Source organism: Mustelus asterias, chromosome 18 (assembly GCF_964213995.1).
Source record: "Mustelus asterias chromosome 18, sMusAst1.hap1.1, whole genome shotgun sequence".
In the NCBI taxonomy this organism is placed as follows: domain Eukaryota; kingdom Metazoa; phylum Chordata; class Chondrichthyes; order Carcharhiniformes; family Triakidae; genus Mustelus; species Mustelus asterias.
In genome coordinates, this window is record NC_135818.1 from 10,377,550 (window position 1) to 10,396,432 (window position 18,883).

The following is an 18,883-nucleotide window of genomic DNA, read 5'->3' on the forward strand; positions in this document are numbered from 1 at the left end:
GCTGTGGCTCTGGAGTCACATGTAGGCCAGACCGGGAAAGGACGGCAGATTTCCTTCCCTAAAGGACATTAGTGAACCAGATGGGTTTTTCTGACAATCGGCAATGGTTTCATGGTCATCAGTAGATTCTTAATTCCAGATATTTTTTACTGCATTCATATTCCACCATCTGCCGTGGCGGGATTCGAACCCGGGCGCCCAGAACATTAGCTGAGTTTCTGGATTATTAGTCGAGCGATAATACCACTCAACTATCCCCTCCGCGTTCTCTGGAGTTCAATGTCCCCTGTAAGCAAACCCCACCTTCCCCAAGATCAGGGTAGAAACGAAACGCTGTGAATGCTGGAAACCTGAAATAAAAACAGAAAATACAGGATAATCTCAGCAGGCCTGACGGCCTCTGTGGAGAAAGAAACCGAGTTAACGTTTCAATTCCATATCGCTGCTTCAGAGTTGAAGAGGGGTACTGATGTGATGGGTTAAAATAGTTAGAGAGAGGGGGGAGCAGAATAGATGGTCAGGATCGTTGGGAGTTAAGGAGAGATTGACAAAGGTATCATGGGACAAGATAAAGGGAGTATTCATGGTAGTGTTAAAGACTAAAGAAGGTGCTGATAGCGGAATGTGATAACCCCCATGATCAGCATGGGGAATCACTAATTGACCTCCAAGCTGGGCTCGTTGAATACGAGCTCCCTGAGGACTGGTAAGTAGCCCACCAGGTGGAGCTTGTATACTGAACCCTATATAAAGCAAGACCATGAGAGGGTCCATTCACATTTTAGTCCCAGTTGGGACCTGTTGTGTTCACCACAGGCTTGTGGTTATTGTTTATTTTCATTTGTGCAATAAAAGCACGGTTCCTTGACAGCCGACTCCTGGAGTTATTACACGGCATATAGGTAAGATAGCAGAGTTCAGCCACTTTCTACACATGTTGTAGTCCGGTGCAATGGATGGTAGAGGCTCCAATGTTCTTTCCATCACACGGCTAACCAGGAATCTCTCCCGCCCTTTCTTGCCATTGATGTGTGTTCCAAGGATTCACAGGTTGATACTCAACTTCTTTGGCTGCGTGATGAACACCTCTTCCTTGGCCGTCAAGTCTTGGGGAGGAACTCGAACCCAGAGCTTCTGGTTTAGAGGCAGGGATATTACCCACCGCGCCACAAGGCCTCCCATGCTTGTCCGTGTATGCGTGTGCCTTATCTTCTACAAAGTGCAACATGAAGACTCTACTGAACCAATTTCATTGTAAACCATGATGATTTTATGAAGCACTGAACAGTCCACAATTTTCAGTGGGATTCAAGATATTTTAATCACTCTTTGGAAAATAACGATGTTAACCTTTGAAGATGGACTGAATTGACTTTACATAACTAGAAATCCTTTAAACCAGCCAACAATAATGTGAGGAGAAGGGCAGAATTCTCTCGCTCTGCCCATTTTCCAATTCAAACTTTAATTCCAACGGACTTCCTTTCTGACCAGACAGGAAGCCAAAAACTCAAATGTTGTTCATTCTCGGCCCACCGCACTAATGATTGGATAGTTAAAATGGCCAAATGTGCCACATTTCCCTCCAAAAGAAAAAGCACTGGGAAAGGTCTTTCCAACTAAAACTCCGCATTGAACTCATAGAAGCATAGAATCCATACCGTGCAAAAGAAGACCATTCGGCCCATCAAGCCTCCACTGAACACACTCCCACCCAGGCACTATAGCCATAACCCCACGTATTTACCCTGCTAGTCCCCCTGACATGAAGGGGCAATTTAGCATAGCCAATCAACCTAACCCGCACACCTTTGGAGTGTGGGAGGAAACCGGAGCACCCGGAGGAAACCCACGCAGACATGGGGAGAACGTGCAAACTCCACACAGGTGGTGACCCAAGCCGAGAATCAAACCCGGGTCCTTGCGCTGAGAGGCAGCAGTGCTAACCATTGTGCCGCCCCATGAATTCTGCCTGGGGAGAACTCCCTCGTTCTTTTCTGAAATTGTGCCATGGGGGGCATTTATCCCCACAGCAGAGGGCAAACTGAGCCTCAATTTGACATCGAGTGTGAAAGATGGTGCTTCCAATAACTTCACGAAGGCAGAGCTGCACGGCCAACACAGGTTTTGCGCTCAAGTCACTGGAGTGGGACTTGGACCAACAACCTTCTGACTCTCTCACACTGCACTGCTGTTGAGCCAATGAGGCTAATTACTGATGTTCCTCAAGTTCCATGTTTGATCCATTTTCCTTGAAGACATTGCATAAGATATAGGAGCAGAATTAGGCCACTCGGCCCATTGAGTTTGCTCCGCCATTCAATCATGGCTGATATTTTTCTCATCCCCATTCTCCTGCCTTTTCCCCATAACTCCTGATCCCCTTATTAATCAAGAACCTATCTATCTCTGTCTTAAAGACACTCAATGACCTGGCCTCCACAACCTTCTGCGGCAAAGAGTTCCACAGATTCACCACTCTCTGGCTGAAGAAATTCCTCCTCATCTCTGTTTTAAAGGATTGTCCCTTTAGCCCGAGGTTGTGCCCTCTGGTTCTAGTTTTTCCTACCAGTGGAAACATCCTCTTCACGTCCACTCTAACCAGGCCTCTCAGTTTCCTGTAAGTTTTGGCATCACGTCACCAAACGGAGATCTTCAATGGGGGTGAGGAGGAGAGATGGTAAAATCGAACCACTGCTCCCCCAAATAGTCATTCCACGGGCCATCTTTACAGTGAGCTTTGCTCCAGATGAATTGTTGCTGGTGCGTTTTACAGTTTCAGCCTGAGTAAATATGTTGAGATAAGTGATTGCAGATGCTTGTCAGGATGTAGCCCCAGGTCTGTTTCCAGTCTCGACGCTACAAGCTAGCAATTGGATTGTAAAGTTTAAAAGGTTGGGTTGTTTACTGCCAGCAGATAAAGTTGCTGTTTGTCTGTATGCTTAAATGTCCCAAGATTTTGTGCAACAATCCTGATATCTAAGACTCTTAAATATTTGGGACAAAAAGTGCAATGGAAATTTTCCGGGCTAATGAGAAGATTTGTTTGTTGTCCTTTTATGGGATTGCTGTTGATTCTGGCCAGTTTCGTGGCCATATGAAACCACTTTTAGCTCAGCATTCTGTAACGTCTCTGATTCAGAGAGTCCCTACAGTGCAGAGGGAGGCCATTTGGCCCATCGAGTCTGCACTGACACTCCGAAAGAGCATCTTACCCAGGCCTGCCCCATAATCTCACATATTTACCCCACTAATTCCCCCTAACCTTAACAAAGGGGCAATTTAGCATGGCCAATCCAGCTAACCTTCACATCTTTCGGACTGTGGGAGGAAACCGGAGCACCCGGAGGAAACCCACGCAATCACGGGGAGAACGTGCAAACTCCACGCAGACAGTCACCCAAGGCCGGAACTGAGCCCTGGCACTGTGAGGTAGCGGTGCCAACCACCGTGCCGCCATGTTGTCCTTGTTAGCCCTTTGCCGAAATTTTACCGCCTCGCCCACCCGAGGCCAATGGAGAATGCCGTTCTGTGAGCCTCGTCCACCTCGATTCTGGGGAGGGCAAGCGGTAAAATTCCGGCTCTTGTGTTTTCCTGAAATGTATTTTTGAATACAATATAATGGTTCGGTATATGTGATGAAACACCTCAATGTGTTTAAGGTGTGCAAAGAGTTCCAATGGTTCAAAAAAAAGCTGAGAGTTGTTTTGATTTAAGCGCTGATTCAACTCAGCCCGACCGATACCAGTGGACGCCATTCCCACAGTATGAACCAAACACAACACGTAGTCGTCTTGAAACAGATTCTGTGGCCTGAGAATCTGATATATTCATAATCCATCCACAAGTTTGTATATAACCCAGTCTGTGTTCATTCAGAGAATAGAAAACTTCTCCATCTGATTCCTGTTCAATATTTTTCCAAAGCTTTTTAATTCTTGGAATACTGGAAGTCCCTTGCAGCGTTCAAAATCCTGTACTTGTGTTTTCTGTAAGCTGTCCAAAGATCTCTTTTACATTTGGATTTCTGGATATTCCGAATAGAATCAGTTAGCAGGATGGAATTGTGCCACTTTCCTTACTTATTGCTTATATATTATAGATGTGTGTGTGTGTCTCTACCCATACGCAGTGTGTGTGTGTGTGTCTCTACTCATACGCAGTGTGTGTGTCTCTACTCATACGCAGTGTGTGTGTGTCTACCCATACGCAGTGTGTGTGTGTCTACCCATACGCAGTGTGTGTGTGTCTACCAATACGCTGTGTGTGTGTGTGTCTACCCATACGCAGTGTGTGTGTGTCTACCCATACGCAGTGTGTGTGTGTGTCTACCCATACGCAGTGTGCGTGTGTCTACCCATACGCAGTGTGTGTGTGTCTACCCATACGCAGTGTGTGTGTGTCTACCCATACGCAGTGTGTGTGTGTCTACCCATACGCAGTGTGTGTGTGTGTGTCTACCCATACGCAGTGTGTGTGTGTCTACCCATACGCAGTGTGTGTGTGTCTACCCATACGCAGTGGGTGTGTGTCTACCCATACGCAGTGTGTGTGTGTGTCTACCCATACGCAGTGTGTGTGTGTCTACCCATACGCAGTGTGTGTGTGTGTGTGTGTTTGTCTACTCATACGCAGTGTGTGTGTGTGTGTCTACCCATACGCAGTGTGTGTGTGTCTACCCATACGCAGTGTGTGTGTCTCTACCCATACGCAGTGTGTATGTCTCTACCCATACGCAGTGTGTATGTCTCTACCCATACGCAGTGTGTGTGTCTCTACCCATACGCAGTGTGTGTGTCTCTACCCATACGCAGTGTGTGTATCTCTACCCATACGCAGTGTGTGTGTCACTACCCATACGCAGTGTGTGTCTCTACCCATACGCAGTGTGTGTGTCTCTACCCATACGCAGTGTGTGTGTCTCTACCCATACGCAGTGTGTGTGTCTCTACCCATACGCAGTGTGTGTCTCTACCCATACGCAGTGTGTGTGTCTCTACCCATACGCAGTGTGTGTGTCTCTACCCATACGCAGTGTGTGTGTGTCTACCCATACGCAGTGTGTGTGTGTCTACCCATACGCAGTGTGTGTGTGTCTCTACCCATACGCAGTGTGTGTGTGTCTACCCATACGCAGTGTGTGTGTGTGTCTACCCATACGCAGTGTGTGTGTGTGTCTATCCATACGCAGTGTGTGTGTGTCTACCAATACGCAGTGTGTGTGTGTGTCTACCCATACGCAGTGTGTGTGTGTCTACCAATATGCAGTGTGTGTCTACCCATACGCAGTGTGTGTGTGTCTACCCATACGCAGTGTGTGTGTGTGTCTACCCATACGCAGTGTGTGTGTGTCTACCCATACGCAGTGTGTGTGTGTCTCTCTACCCATACGCAGTGTGTGTGTGTCTACCCATACGCAGTGTGTGTGTGTGTCTACCCATACGCAGTGTGTGTGTCTCTACCCATACGCAGTGTGTGTGTGTGTGTGTTTGTCTACTCATACGCAGTGTGTGTGTGTGTGTGTCTACCCATACGCAGTGTGTGTGTGTCTCTACCCAAACGCAGTGTGGGTGTCTCTACCCATACGCAGTGTGTGTATCTCTACCCATACGCAGTGTGTGTCTCTACCCATACGCAGTGTGTGTGTCTCTACCCATACGCAGTGTGTGTGTCTCTACCCATACGCAGTGTGTGTGTCTCTACCCATACGCAGTGTGTGTGTCTCTACCCATACGCAGTGTGTGTGTCTCTACCCATACGCAGTGTGTGTGTCTCTACCCATACGCAGTGTGTGTGTCTCTACCCATACGCAGTGTGTGTGTCTCGACCCATACGCAGTGTGTGTGTCTCTACCCATACGCAGTGTGTGTGTCTCTACCCATACGCAGTGTGTGTGTCTCTACCCATACGCAGTGTGTGTGTCTTGACCCATACGCAGTGTGTGTGTCTCTACCCATACGCAGTGTGTGTGTCTCTACCCATACGCAGTGTGTGTGTCTCTACCCATACGCAGTGTGTGTGTCTCTACCCATACGCAGTGTGTGTGTCTCTACCCATACGCAGTGTGTGTGTCTCTACCCATACGCAGTGTGTGTGTGTCTACCCATACGCAGTGTGTGTGTCTCTACCCATACGCAGTGTGTGTGTCTCTACCCATACGCAGTGTGTGTATCTCTACCCATACGCAGTGTGTGTGTGTCTACCCATACGCAGTGTGTGTGTATCTACCCATACGCAGTGTGTGTGTCTCTATCCATACGCAGTGTGTGTGTGTCTACCCATACGCAGTGTGTGTGTCTCTACCCATACGCAGTGTGTGTGTGTGTCTCTACCCATACGCAGTGTGTGTCTCTACCCATACGCAGTGTGTGTGTCTCTACCCATACGCAGTGTGTGTGTCTCTACCCATACGCAGTGTGTGTGTCTCTACCCATACGCAGTGTGTGTGTCTCTACCCATACGCAGTGTGTGTGTCTCTACCCATACGCAGTGTGTGTGTCTCTGCCCATACGCAGTGTGTGTGTCTCTACCCATACGCAGTGTGTGTGTCTCTACCCATACGCAGTGTGTGTGTCTCTACCCATACGCAGTGTGTGTGTCTCTACCCATACGCAGTGTGTGTGTCTCTACCCATACGCAGTGTGTGTGTGTCTACCTATACGCAGTGTGTGTGTCTCTACCCATACGCAGTGTGTGTGTCTCTACCCATACGCAGTGTGTGTGTGTGTCTCTACCCATACGCAGTGTGTGTGTGTGTCTCTACCCATACGCAGTGTGTGTGTGTGTCTCTACCCATACGAAGTGTGTGTGTCTCTACCCATACGCAGTGTGTGTGTCTCTACCCATACGCAGTGTGTGTGTGTCTACCGTGGGGACGGCCTTGAAATGTTTGTCCTGCCCATATCCCATGAAAGTATTTTTTTTAATTAAATGATCTTGTTCCAGAAATACTTGAAAAGTGGCCATTCCCAATTTCCAGGGCCACAATATCTAAACAGTACAAATGCAACGTTTTTAAAAATTCATACGTGGACATGGGCATCGCTGGCTGGGCCAGCATTTATTGCCCATCCCTAGTTGTCCTTGGAGGGCAGTTGAGAGTCAACCACATTGCTGTGGCTCTGGAGTCACATGTAGGCCAGACCGGGTAAGGACGGCAGATTTCCTTCCCTAAAGGACATTAGTGAACCAGATGGGTTTTTCCGATAATTGACAATGGTTTCCCGGTCATCAGTCGATTCTTAATTCCAGATATTTTTTATCGAATTCAGGTTCAGATTCCACCACCTGCCGTGGAACCGGGGTCCCCTTGCTGAGTTTCTGATTCCACCATCTGCCGTGGCGGGATTCGAACCTGGGTTTTCCGGAACATTAGTTGAGTTTCTGGATTGGTAATGGATGAAATAATGATGATGTGGAGATGCCGGCGTTGGACTGGGGTAAACGCAGTAAGAAGCCCCTCAACACCAGGTTAAAGTCCAACAGGTTTATTTGGTAGCAAAAGCCACTAGCTTGCGGAGAGTTGCTCCTTCGTCTGACGAAGGAGCAACTCTCCGAAAGCTAGTGGCTTTTGCTACCAAATAAACCTGTTGGACTTTAACCTGGTGTTGTGAGACTTCTTACTGTGAGATAATGAGCACGGTGAGGTCTCAGTTATCCGGACTTTGCAGAGCAGAATATCAGAGTTTGGGAGTACGATTCGGACATCTCGCTGCCGGGATACTGTGAAGCAGGCTGTTGAAAATTGATGCTGTTCTCCTCGTTCGGAGTGTATCACATTTTCTTTTTAAAACAGGGCAGTTTATTTTCATTGTTTCTTGGACATCTCCTTCTCCCCTACTTTTTCACGGGTGAAGTCAGTGTCCAAACACGTTGCTTTAATTAAAAGCGGTTAAGAAGCGAAAGTGGTGCCAGCTCTCAGAACCCAGCACATCCCCCCTCGTCTGATTGTGAAAATTGCAGCGAGTTCATGTCCCTTTATAATACATCGCTGAAGCCACAGCTTACTACAGCGCCCCTGGGAATTCAATGGATGAATACTTTGAATCTAGCTCGGGTGACGACCAGCTCAGTAAAGAAAGCACGGTCTGCTTTTGGCTAGTTTTCAATATAGATGCTTTACACATTCATGCATAATATTAGCCAAAGCAGGGGATTTATCAATGGGCGCATTGTACGGCATATGCAAACAACAGCAGTTTGTATACTGCAGCGTGTTTGCTGGTTGGCCGATGTCATGTCAAAGTTACAAGCCAGGGAAACACTTTCTTCATGAGTTTTAAAAACTCTAAAGCACGCAGAATGCTTCTTTTATTTTCTTTTTCTCTAACTTAAACATTCCCTGACAAAATGACTAACGTAGCCACCACCCCCGCCCCTCCGTCCCATACGATTTGCTCTTAACCAGAAGTTGGGCACGCAATTTAATTGGAGCGCTTTGCACCCCCCCCCCCCCCCCCCTTTTAATTAATAAGTCGGAACTGCACAGAGACATGTAGGCACAGCATGTGATTAGTAGCTGTCACGGAAGATGAGCTGGGAACTTGAACGAGATGGCAGTTGGAGAGCAGTGGGTCTCCAAAAATAGCTTCACGGTGGGTGGAGGGATGGGGGGGGGGGTCTTCATCCGAGCTGAAATGATGAAACAGAGAGGGGGAAATGCACAAATTTGTGAACCACTAAGACCATTCTGCGCACCAGACACCTCACTGCTACGCCACAGCTGCTGGAGGAACTTCACATTGGTAAAGAAATTGCCTCGTTTATTTGTAAGGCCCTGTATGCCGGGCCGCAAATAAATAGTGCGATCATCCGTCAACGTGGGTTAAATCCTCATGACCCACCTTTTGTCACTTTTCCATTTTCCAAACCCACATCTGCTTGGCTCCAGAATTCCACATTAACCAAACCCAAGTGAAACGCTAAATACTTGTCGTATTGGGCATTTTTCCCCCCTTATGAGCAAAAGCATTCTTTGCACTTAAAAGTTACAACTTTTGTTCCAAATTATTAGATACTTATCCCGTATAGCTATTTAAACAAAATGCATCTGATTGATTGATTGTGCTTACAGTAACCTTTGTCCCTGTGAAATAGAGTTAAGAAGAGGTTCGTTCAGCGAAAGATGTTTATTATCTTATCGTACAACTCCATACAGCTTCAAGATGTACAGCAAAGCAAACCTCTGTGTATAGGATGAGCTCTTATTGTACAGAAATACTGTACTCAGGAGACCATTGACATTTCCACAGGCTGCTGCAGAGTGCCTCCAAGCAACCCAGTGAAGGGAACAACAAACTTAGGTGCCACTTGCAATCTTGTCGGGGATAATGGGTGATACAAGAAGGATGCCGTGGACAGTATGGGGATGGCACAACGGTTAGCACTGCTGCCTCACAGCGCCAGGGACCCAAGTTCAATTCCAGCCTCGGGCGATTGTCTGTGTGGAGTTTGCACGTTCTCCCCATGTCTGCGTGGGTTTCCTCCGGGTGCTCCGGTTTCCTCCCACACTCCAAAGATGTGCAGGTTAGGTTGATTGGCCATGATAAATTGCCCCTTCATTTCGGGGGGATTAGGGCTGTAAATATGTGGGGTTACGGGGATGGGATCTGGGTGGGATTGTTGTAAAAAGAAAGAGGGGCGGCACGGTGGCACAGTGATTAGCACTGCTGCCTCACAGCACCAGGGACGCAGGTTCGATTCCCAGCTTGGGTCGCTGTCTGTGCGGATTCTGCACATTCTCCCCGTGTCTGCGTGGGTTTCTTCCGAGTGCTCCAGTTTCCTCCCACAGTCCAAAGATGTGCGGGTTAGGTTGATTGACCATGTTAAATTGACCCTTAGTGTCAGGGGGACTAGCTAGGGTAAATGTGTGGGGTGATGGGGATAGGGCCTGGGTGGGATTGTGCTCGGTTCAAATTCAATGGGCCGAATGGCGGCCTCCTCCTTCTCCTTTAGGATTCTATGATTCTAAGGGAGGGTTTTATGAAAAAAACACCCTGGATACCTCCATTGACACCAAGGGGGAATTTTAACAAAAAGGAATTCTAAGTGCCGAAAGAGCGAGAAAATGGGAGAGTTTCAGACTCGTTTGTTTTGGGTGAGTTTGAAAATGCAATTTTACAGCACTTACGACAAAAATAAAAGTGCCAGGATGCAATTCTCGCCAGTAGAGGAGGGGCCGTGGAGCCTCAGTCTGCCGATGAAGCCAGCTGCTGAGCACTAGGGGCACCATTGCACACGCACCGGGATCCGGGAGACCTCCTGCTGACCCCCCCCTCACCACGGACATCGAGACCGCCCCCCCCCGCCGCCCCCTCCCCACAGACATCAGGACACCCTCCTCCCCCCCACAGACATCTCAAAGAATGTAATTAATATTTAAGTCGGCATCGCACCCCCCAAGATGGGGGAAGCGAATATCAGGCACGAACCTGATTATTCGCCACCCGCCCGATCTTAGATACAACTTAGATAAATATTATAAATCAGCACAGCAGCCTAAGTTTAAAGTTTATTTATTAGTGTGACATGTCGGCTTACATTAACACTGCAATGAAGTTACTGTGAAAATCCACACTCCAGTGCCTGTTCGGGTACACTGAGGGAGAATTTAACATGGCCAACGCAGCAAACCAGCATGTCTTTCGGACTGTGGGAGGAAACCGGAGCATCCGGAGAAAACCCACGCAGACACGAGGAGAACGTGCAGACTCCTCACAGACAGTGACCCAAGCCAGGAATTAAAGTTTAAAGTTTTTATTTATTAGTCACAAGTAAGGTTTACATTAACACTGCAATGAAGTTACTGTGAAATTCCCAGTACCTGTTCGGATCAATGCACCTAACCAGCACGTCTTTCAGAATGTGGGAGGAAACTGGAGCACCCGGAGGAAACCCACGCAGACACGGGGGAAATGTGCAGACTCCACACAGACAGTGACCCAAGCCGGGAATTGAAACCCGGGTTCCTGGCGCTGTGAAGCAGCAGTGCTAACCACTGTGCCACCAGGGTGAAAATGGAGTGGGCGGATGAGGGTACTCGAGAGGCAGGATCGGGACATTAGGAAATGGCCTGCCTCCTGGCATTACACATCAAAGAGGGAAAACCTGACTCATATTATCCCATTTTCCAAATGTACACCGAGTGAATAGTGGCTGTGATTGGTAATATTGGTATCAACAGAAATCTCAATAGAGTACAGCATGTTATATGAACTATTTTACATATATATATATATAATAATATATATATATATACACAGTTCATATAACATATATAAAACCAGCAACCCCAGGACTAAGGCCTTGGTCATTTTGAAACCTGCCACTTTTCGGATTGTGTCAAGTAGCGTGCGGACCACTCAGAATGCAGGTAAAAACAGGTGCGCAAAGTCATTGACTGGATGGGCCAAATGGCCTCCTTCTGCACTGTAGGGATTCTATGATTCTAGTTGACATAGCCAGCAAATTATTTTACATAGCAATATACAAACTAGAAGCAGGAGTAGGCCATTTGGCCCTTCAAGTCTGCCATTTTGATCATGGCTGATAATCAAATTCCATATCCTGATCCCGTCTTCCTCCCGTATGCCTTGATCTCTTTTGCCCCAAGAGCTATATCTAATTTTGCTCATCTAATAATTATAAAAATTCATGCATGGTATTGTTTTTAAAAAAATGCCCAGTTTACAGACCCCGCTGGTTTTTTAGATAGACGGATTTGAGACACTGAAATATTGTTAATTTGGTGAATTACGTACATTGTGGGTGGCACGGTGGCACAGTGGTTAGCACTGCTGCCTCACAGCGCCCAGGGACCTGGGTTCGATTCCCAGCTTTGTACGTTCTCCCCGTGTCTGCGTGGGTTTTCTCCGAGTGCTCCGGTTTCCTCCCACAGTCCAAAGACGTGCAGGGTGGGTGGACTAGCCATGCCAAATTGCCCTTTAGTGTCCCAAGATGTGCTGGTTAGGATGCATTGGCCGTGCTAAATTCTCCCTCAGTGTACCCGAACAGGTGCTGGAGTGTGGCGGCCAGAAGATTTTCACAGTAACTTCATTGCAGTGTTAATGTAAGCCAACTTGTGACACCAGTAAATAAACTTTAGTGTTAATTTGGAGAGGGGGGGAGGGGAACAAGATTTAAAGGCACTTGGATGCTGTTGAAAAGGCTCGAGGTTTTACTTTAAAGCAAGTTAATTTGCTGGAAGTTTCTAGAAGCTTTCTAGAGGAAGTCTCCCAATTTGTGTACATTATATGGCTGGAGTTTTTGCCATCACAAAAAGTGATCAACATGGGCTTTATGGATCTAACCCATTTGGAAAATTGTGCCTTTCACTGTGTAAATATATGCCCCCCCTGTCTGAATTTGGATCATTTTTAAGGTATTTGGATAACTTTTCCTCACCATTATTTCAACGGTTTGAACCGTTCTGGCCCTACGCCATTCCATTCTTCCAGCCTGACGGGGCTGGTGTTTAATAGACTGGTTTGTTTGCGGTTGGGAGCCAGATCTTTCTTAAGCTTATCATAATTTATCTGAACAAATATTGTAAAATGACTCATGAAAATGCAGGATAATTTAGTTATCCTGTCTCGGGCTGATTGTGACCGCGTTCTGTAACTCTCTTGATCCTGTTCAGTGTATGTCTGTAGTTGGTTATGTTGTATAAAGTGCAGTAGTCACATCTTATCCCTGCCTGTATTTAATTTAAGCAATTATTGCACTTATTAAAGTTGATGGGTGGGTTGGCTGACTTACTCGGACAAAAGTAAAACATGGTTGACCAGTCCGAAACTATTTCCATACTCATCTTGATAGACACTGAGCACTTTTTTTGTACTTGCCTCACCCGCTTGTACATCTGTCGTCTTAAACAGGATTATTTTATCTTTATCGTTGCCTTGGCTAGATTTCATTAATGTACATGTGGTGACTCTGGAGTCCTGTTCCTTTTCTGCCTTAATACAGTCAAAGATTTTGCCTCCTTGCCTCAGTGGTAAACTGTGCTGCCTCATAGAGCCAGGGTCTTGGGTTCGATTCCTGGCTTGGGTCACTGTTTGCATGGAGTCTGCACGTTCACCCCTGTGTGGGTTTCCTCCGGGTGCTCCAGTTTCCTCCCACAGTCCGAAAGGCGTGCTGGTTAGGTGGATGGACCATGCTAAATTTTACTTTAGCACGGCACGGTGGCACAGTGGTTAGCACTGCTGTGTCACAGTGCCAGGGACCTGGGTTCGATTCCCGGCTTGGGTCACTGTCTATGCGGAGTTTGCACGTTCTCCTCATGTCTGCGTGGGTTTCCTCCGGGTGCTCCGGTTTTCTCCCACATTCTGAAAGACGTGCTGGTTAGGTGCATTGACCCCAAACAGGCGCCGGAGTGTGGTGACTAGGGGATTTTCACAGTAGCTTCATTGCAGTGTTAATGTAAGCCGACTTGTGACACTAATTTTAAAAAAAGTTTTAAAAATAAAGTAAACTTGAAATTAATAAAATAAACTTGCTTTTCTAAACCTGTGTAACATGCACTAATTCAAAATTTTAGTCCGATGATAGGTGGGCCCCAGTGCCACTTGCTGCCACCACCCATCAAACTTTTCTGTCTGTGCTAACCATAATGAGCAACTGTCCATGCAGAATTTAAAAGTCGTCATTCAGCATCTGTTCTGGGACTAATTGTTCAAAGGATGATGTTTGCCACAATCTTCAGTGAAATTCTCTCATTCTTCCGGATTTGATATTCATTCTTTGATAGGAATGAGCATCATGGGCAAGGCCAGCGTTTGTTGCCGAATGGGGCGGTACGGTGGCACAGTGGTTAGCACTGCTGCCTCACAGTGCCAGGGACCTGGGTTCGATTCCCGGCTTGGGTCACTGTCTGTGTGGAGTCTGCACGTTCTCCCCGTATCTGCGTGGGTTTCCTCCGGGTGCTCCGGTTTCCTCCTGCACACCAAAGATGTGCGGGTTAGGTGGATTAGCCATGCTAAATTGACCCTTAGTGTCCAAAGATGTGTAAGTTAGGTGAATTAGTCATAATAAAGGTGGGAGGGGGGTGGGCCAAGGTAAAAGATACTCATTGGAGAAACAGTGCAGGCTTGATGGGCTAAATAGCCTCCTTCTGCACTGTAGGGATTCTGTGGATTCCAATTGCCTTTGAACTGAGTGGCTTGCTCGGTCACCAAAGGAATTGAGCCCGGGTCCCTGGCACTGTGAGGCAGCAGTGCTAGGCACTGTGCCACCGTGCCACCCATTGCTGTCTATCTGGAGTCACTCACAACCAGACCAGATAAGGAGGGCATTAGTGACCCAGATAGGTTTTTTTTTTGACAGTTAATGTTCACCGTTACTGATGCTTTCAACTCCGAGCTTTCAATACCAGATTTAATTAATTGCTACTAAGGTGAGATTTGAACCCATGTCCTCAGAAGGTTAGCGCATCTCTGGATTACCAGTCCAGTGACATTACCACGTTGCCACTGTCTCCCCTTTAACCAGGCTGGATTATCAAAAGAACCAGCATGATTGAAAGGATAAATAATAAAATCTAATATGGTGGGGGAGGAATTCATTCCTGTAGCGCCGTGAACTACATTGATTGCCCAGGAGGGTAGAATGTGCCACTGGCCCACTACCTATGCCAAGTTGATTAATGAATGGGCAGCAAAGTCGCACAGTGGTTAACACTGCTGCTTCACAGCCAGAGACCGGATTCGATTCTGGCCCTGTGTGTGTGGAGTTTGCAGACAGCTCTCCCCGCCTCTGTATGGTTTCCTCAGCTGGGCAGTCAACCGGGTCCCCAGTTTTGTGAAGCAGACTACGTCTTGTGGACAGATAGTGCTTGTACACGACTGGATTGTAATGCCTGTGTGTTTTTGAAGGGGTGACGTTTTACCTTCTTTACTTTGGTCCCTCCATGGACACACTATTCCAGTCCAGAGAAGGAAACGGTTAACATTAATTGAGCAGGTTTCGAGAGCAATGCTGTTCAGTGCCTTCGTGTCATACAAGGCTGCAGCTCCTGTCGGAATGTTCCTTTAAGGCATAGTTTCTCGAGTTCAGATTCAAATGGATTTGAGATGCAAATCTTCCAAAGAATGTGTGCTCTCTCTAACTTTCTCCTTATTTGAACCTGTGTCTCGGCAAATTGGAGAAATCCAGAATAGTGCGCTGGCCTCTTTATACGATTGCCCAGTGTTCTGTGCACGGTATTAGTTCCACATGGCCAAGGAAATAGGTTCTTATTGCTGCTTCAGTTAATTAAATAAGTAAAGTGATTGTCCAAATTGGATTAGGTCAACATTATATTATGCTTTTTTTTGAAAATAACTGAACAATCTCCTTAATTTTGCCTGAAGCATATTGTGTGAAAATTATTTCCCATGTATATGTGAATCTAATGCAGAGAAAGATGTATTGGTGTTTCTCATTGCTTGGCCGATCACTTGTGACTGTTTTTGCTGTGAATACCCCAAGATAACATCAGATTGGGTTATCCAGATCTTGTATAGACCTCCTTTTACATTATGCATAACCCAATAAAAGCCAATAAATTAAGCAAATAATCAGCGAGGGAGTTGAGTTTAAATACTTCCCTTCCTGCTCTGAGACTTGGATTTAAATCCAGTCTAGACAAAGGCCTCACCCTCTGATGTTCCAAATGGTCAGCACAAAACTCGGCAGGAATTGACTGTTGATGGTTGTAGGGGAATGGAAATTGTTGTGTGTACAGTGGGGTAAAATGACAACTTAACAACAGATCTGGTTTTACGCAGGAACCAAGCAATGCTTTGGAACGGGAACAAAAGTGCGGGTGAGGGTTTGGGCAGCATTTAAGCTGAGGTGGGGTAGCGATAGACAATTTTGCAGGGGTGTAGGTTCGTTGGGCTCAGTAATGGGAATGTGGACGGCACAGTGGTTAGCATTGCTGCCTCACAGCGCCAGGGACCTGGGTTCGATTCCCAGCTCGGGTCACTGTCTGTGTGGAGTTTGCACATTCTCCTCGTGTCTGCGTGGGTTTCCTCCGGGTGCTCCAGTTTCCACCCACTCTCCAAAGATGTGCAGGTTAGGTGGATTGGCCATGCTAAATTGCCCCTTCGTGTCAGGGGGATTAGGAGGGTAAATACATGGGATTACAGGGATAGGGCCTGGGTGGGATTGTTGCTGAGTGGCCTACTTTTGTACTGTAGGGATTCTATGACCCTGATGTTCAACTCGGTGATGCAGGGTGCCAAGGTTGTGAAGGATCCGGTTCAGACAGTGGTCAGGGAGGAAGATGGATGTGGTGGTTAAGAAATTAAGTTTGCACGGGGTGAAGTCCGGATATGGACAGTAACTGAAGTAACAGTCTCCACCACTATGCAAAGGCAGAGTTGTAACCATTTATTTCCAAAGTTCACAAAGTTATACAGGTACCAAGTGGCACGCTGGCACAGTGGATCGCGCTGTTGCCTCACAGCGCCAGGGACTCGGGTTCAATTCCAACCTTGGGTCACTGTCTGTGTGGACATTCTCCCCGTGTCTGCATGGGTTTCCTCCGGGTGCTCTGGTTTCCTCCCACAGTCCAAAGATGTGCAAGTTAGATGGATTGGCCATGCTAAATTACCCCTTAGTGTCAGGGAGACTAGCGAGGGTAAATATCTGGGGTTCCAGGGTATAGGATCTGTTCTTTTCCTCGATTAGACGTAGGCAAAACTGGCCTGAAGTTGAACTTTTATTGAGCAACATTTAAAATTAACAGAACAGAAAGCGGAAAAATCTGATTTACTGGAGGGAGAGAGAGAGAGCAGAAGCTGGTCCCAATACAGACGCAATCGAAAACTTGCACAAGACTCAACTGAACTAAACAGATAGCTGTCACTTACAATAAAAAGTAAAAGTTTATTTATTAGTCACAAGTAAGGCTTACATTAACACTGCAATGAAGTTACTGTGAAATTCCCCTAGTCGCCACACTCCGGCGCCTGTTCGGGTCAAAGCCCCTAATCAGCACGTCTTTCAGACTGTGGGAGGAAACTGGAGCACCCGGAGGAAACCCACACAGACACGGGGAGAACGTGCAAACTCCACACAGACAGTGACCCAAGCCGGGAATCAAACCCAGGCCCCTGGCACTGTGAGGCAGCAGCGCTAACCATGGTGGATTCTTATCTGTATTATTGAAAGAGCTGGCACACAGTCTCCAACTTACATAAACAGCTGGCAGCTGTGTGGCTGTGAAAAACTTTGTTTAGCATCATTTCTGCTAACATTCCATTTTGAAAGAATGCAGTCAATTTCTAAGCTCATCCCAGAATTCCCAGCTGAATTGTAAAATGTGGCTAAGTTAGCTTTAAAGCTTAGCATAGTTACATAGGCAGAAATATCTTAAAATGAAGTCTTTTAACTGAAGCAAACCATACAGAGGATCCCACGCAGGGATAGGGCCTGAGTGGGATTGTTGTTGGTGCAGGCTCGATGGGCTGAATGGCCTCTTTCTGGGATTCTCGGTTCAAAGAACCTTTTTTTAAAAAATTAATCAATCTGCATAATTTAGCTTTCACTAAAATTGGGATCATCTTGAACTCCACATCAGGTGGTATGGTGAGTTTCTGAGCTGAAAGAGATGTAGATACACCCTAACTCTCAAACCCATGAAGCTGGTCTGTTACTTGCTGAGTTGATATTGTCTGCCTTTGAAATCCTGATACAAGCCTTTTATGTTGCAAAAATGGAACAAGGAATTGCTCAGGGTTAGGTTTAAATAACAATGGACTTCAAAATGATTTGATTTGATTTATTATTGTCACATGTATTAGTATACGGTGAAAAGGTATTGTTTCTTGAGCGCTACACAGACAAAGCATACCGTTCATAGAGAAGGAAAGCAGAGAGTGCAGAATGTAGTGTTACAGTCATAGCCAGGATGTAGAGAAAGATCAACTTAATGCAAGGTAGGTCCATTCAAAAGTCTGACGGCAGCAGGGAAGAAGCTGTTCTTGTGTCGGTTGGTGCGTGACCTCAGACTTTTGCATCTTTTTTCAGACGGAAGGAGGTAGAAGAGAGAATGTCTGGAGGGTTCGTGGGGTCCTTGATTATGTCGGCTGCTTTGCCAAGGCAGCAGGAAGTGTAGACAGTCAATGAATGGTGAACTGCTATGTGTTACTGATGTATTTTTTTCTGCATTGATAGTTTGCCTCGGTCTAAACAAATGCCATGTATTTTAGTCTGTATTTGTAAATGATGTGTTGTGCTGCATTAACTCAGCAGTTCCGTAGGATACAACCACTTACATTGTTCTTCTCCCTCTATTCAGGGGAGACACTGGATTGCTCCAATGAGCGCTGCCCGGTACAATTTGAGTCGCTTTGCCCTGAGGATTCAGTACTTATCAAAGGGTACACACCGCCAGGCAAGTGCTGCCCAACGCCAAGTGCCTGCCAGTGCAACAAGGAAGCTTGCAAAGAAGAGAATTGTCCCTTTACTCATCAGCGAGTTTTGCTTTCCGAAGCGACGGGGATTCCCGGAGAATGTTGTGACGTGTATGAGTGCAGACCAGGTATTGCTTCAAAAATGGCAAACGCTTGACTTTTGTTCCTTTCGGGCGGGATTGTACGGCCTTGCTCATTCCGAAACCATAAAATCCTGCCCGAGGTCAACGGACCTTTCCATGGTCTGCCCCGCGCCCGCTCCAATTCCCGTGGCAGGCAGGGCGGTAAAATTCCGGCATTCAAGTTAATGTGGCTAAATTTTGATCACAATACTTTCGAGAAAAGACGCAATGTATTGAAGGGGAGGTGATGGCCAAGTGGTATTATCGCTAGACTATTAACCCACAAACTCAGCTAATGTTCTGGGGACCCGGGTTCGAATCCCGTCACGGCAGATGGTGGAATTTGAACTCAATAAAAAATTC

The 18,883-nt window shown here is 46.7% G+C and overlaps 1 protein-coding gene across 1 annotated transcript in view; it reads left to right on the forward strand.

Annotated features, from left to right (window-relative positions):
• LOC144506947 (cysteine-rich motor neuron 1 protein-like) overlaps positions 1-18,883 on the forward strand; it is a 240,546-nt gene that overhangs the window by 138,324 nt on the left and 83,339 nt on the right. Inside the window, exon 3 of the mRNA XM_078233359.1 lies at positions 18,284-18,526. Within this exon, the coding sequence (XP_078089485.1) occupies positions 18,284-18,526 (243 nt within the window). The remainder of the gene's footprint in view (positions 1-18,283; positions 18,527-18,883) is intronic.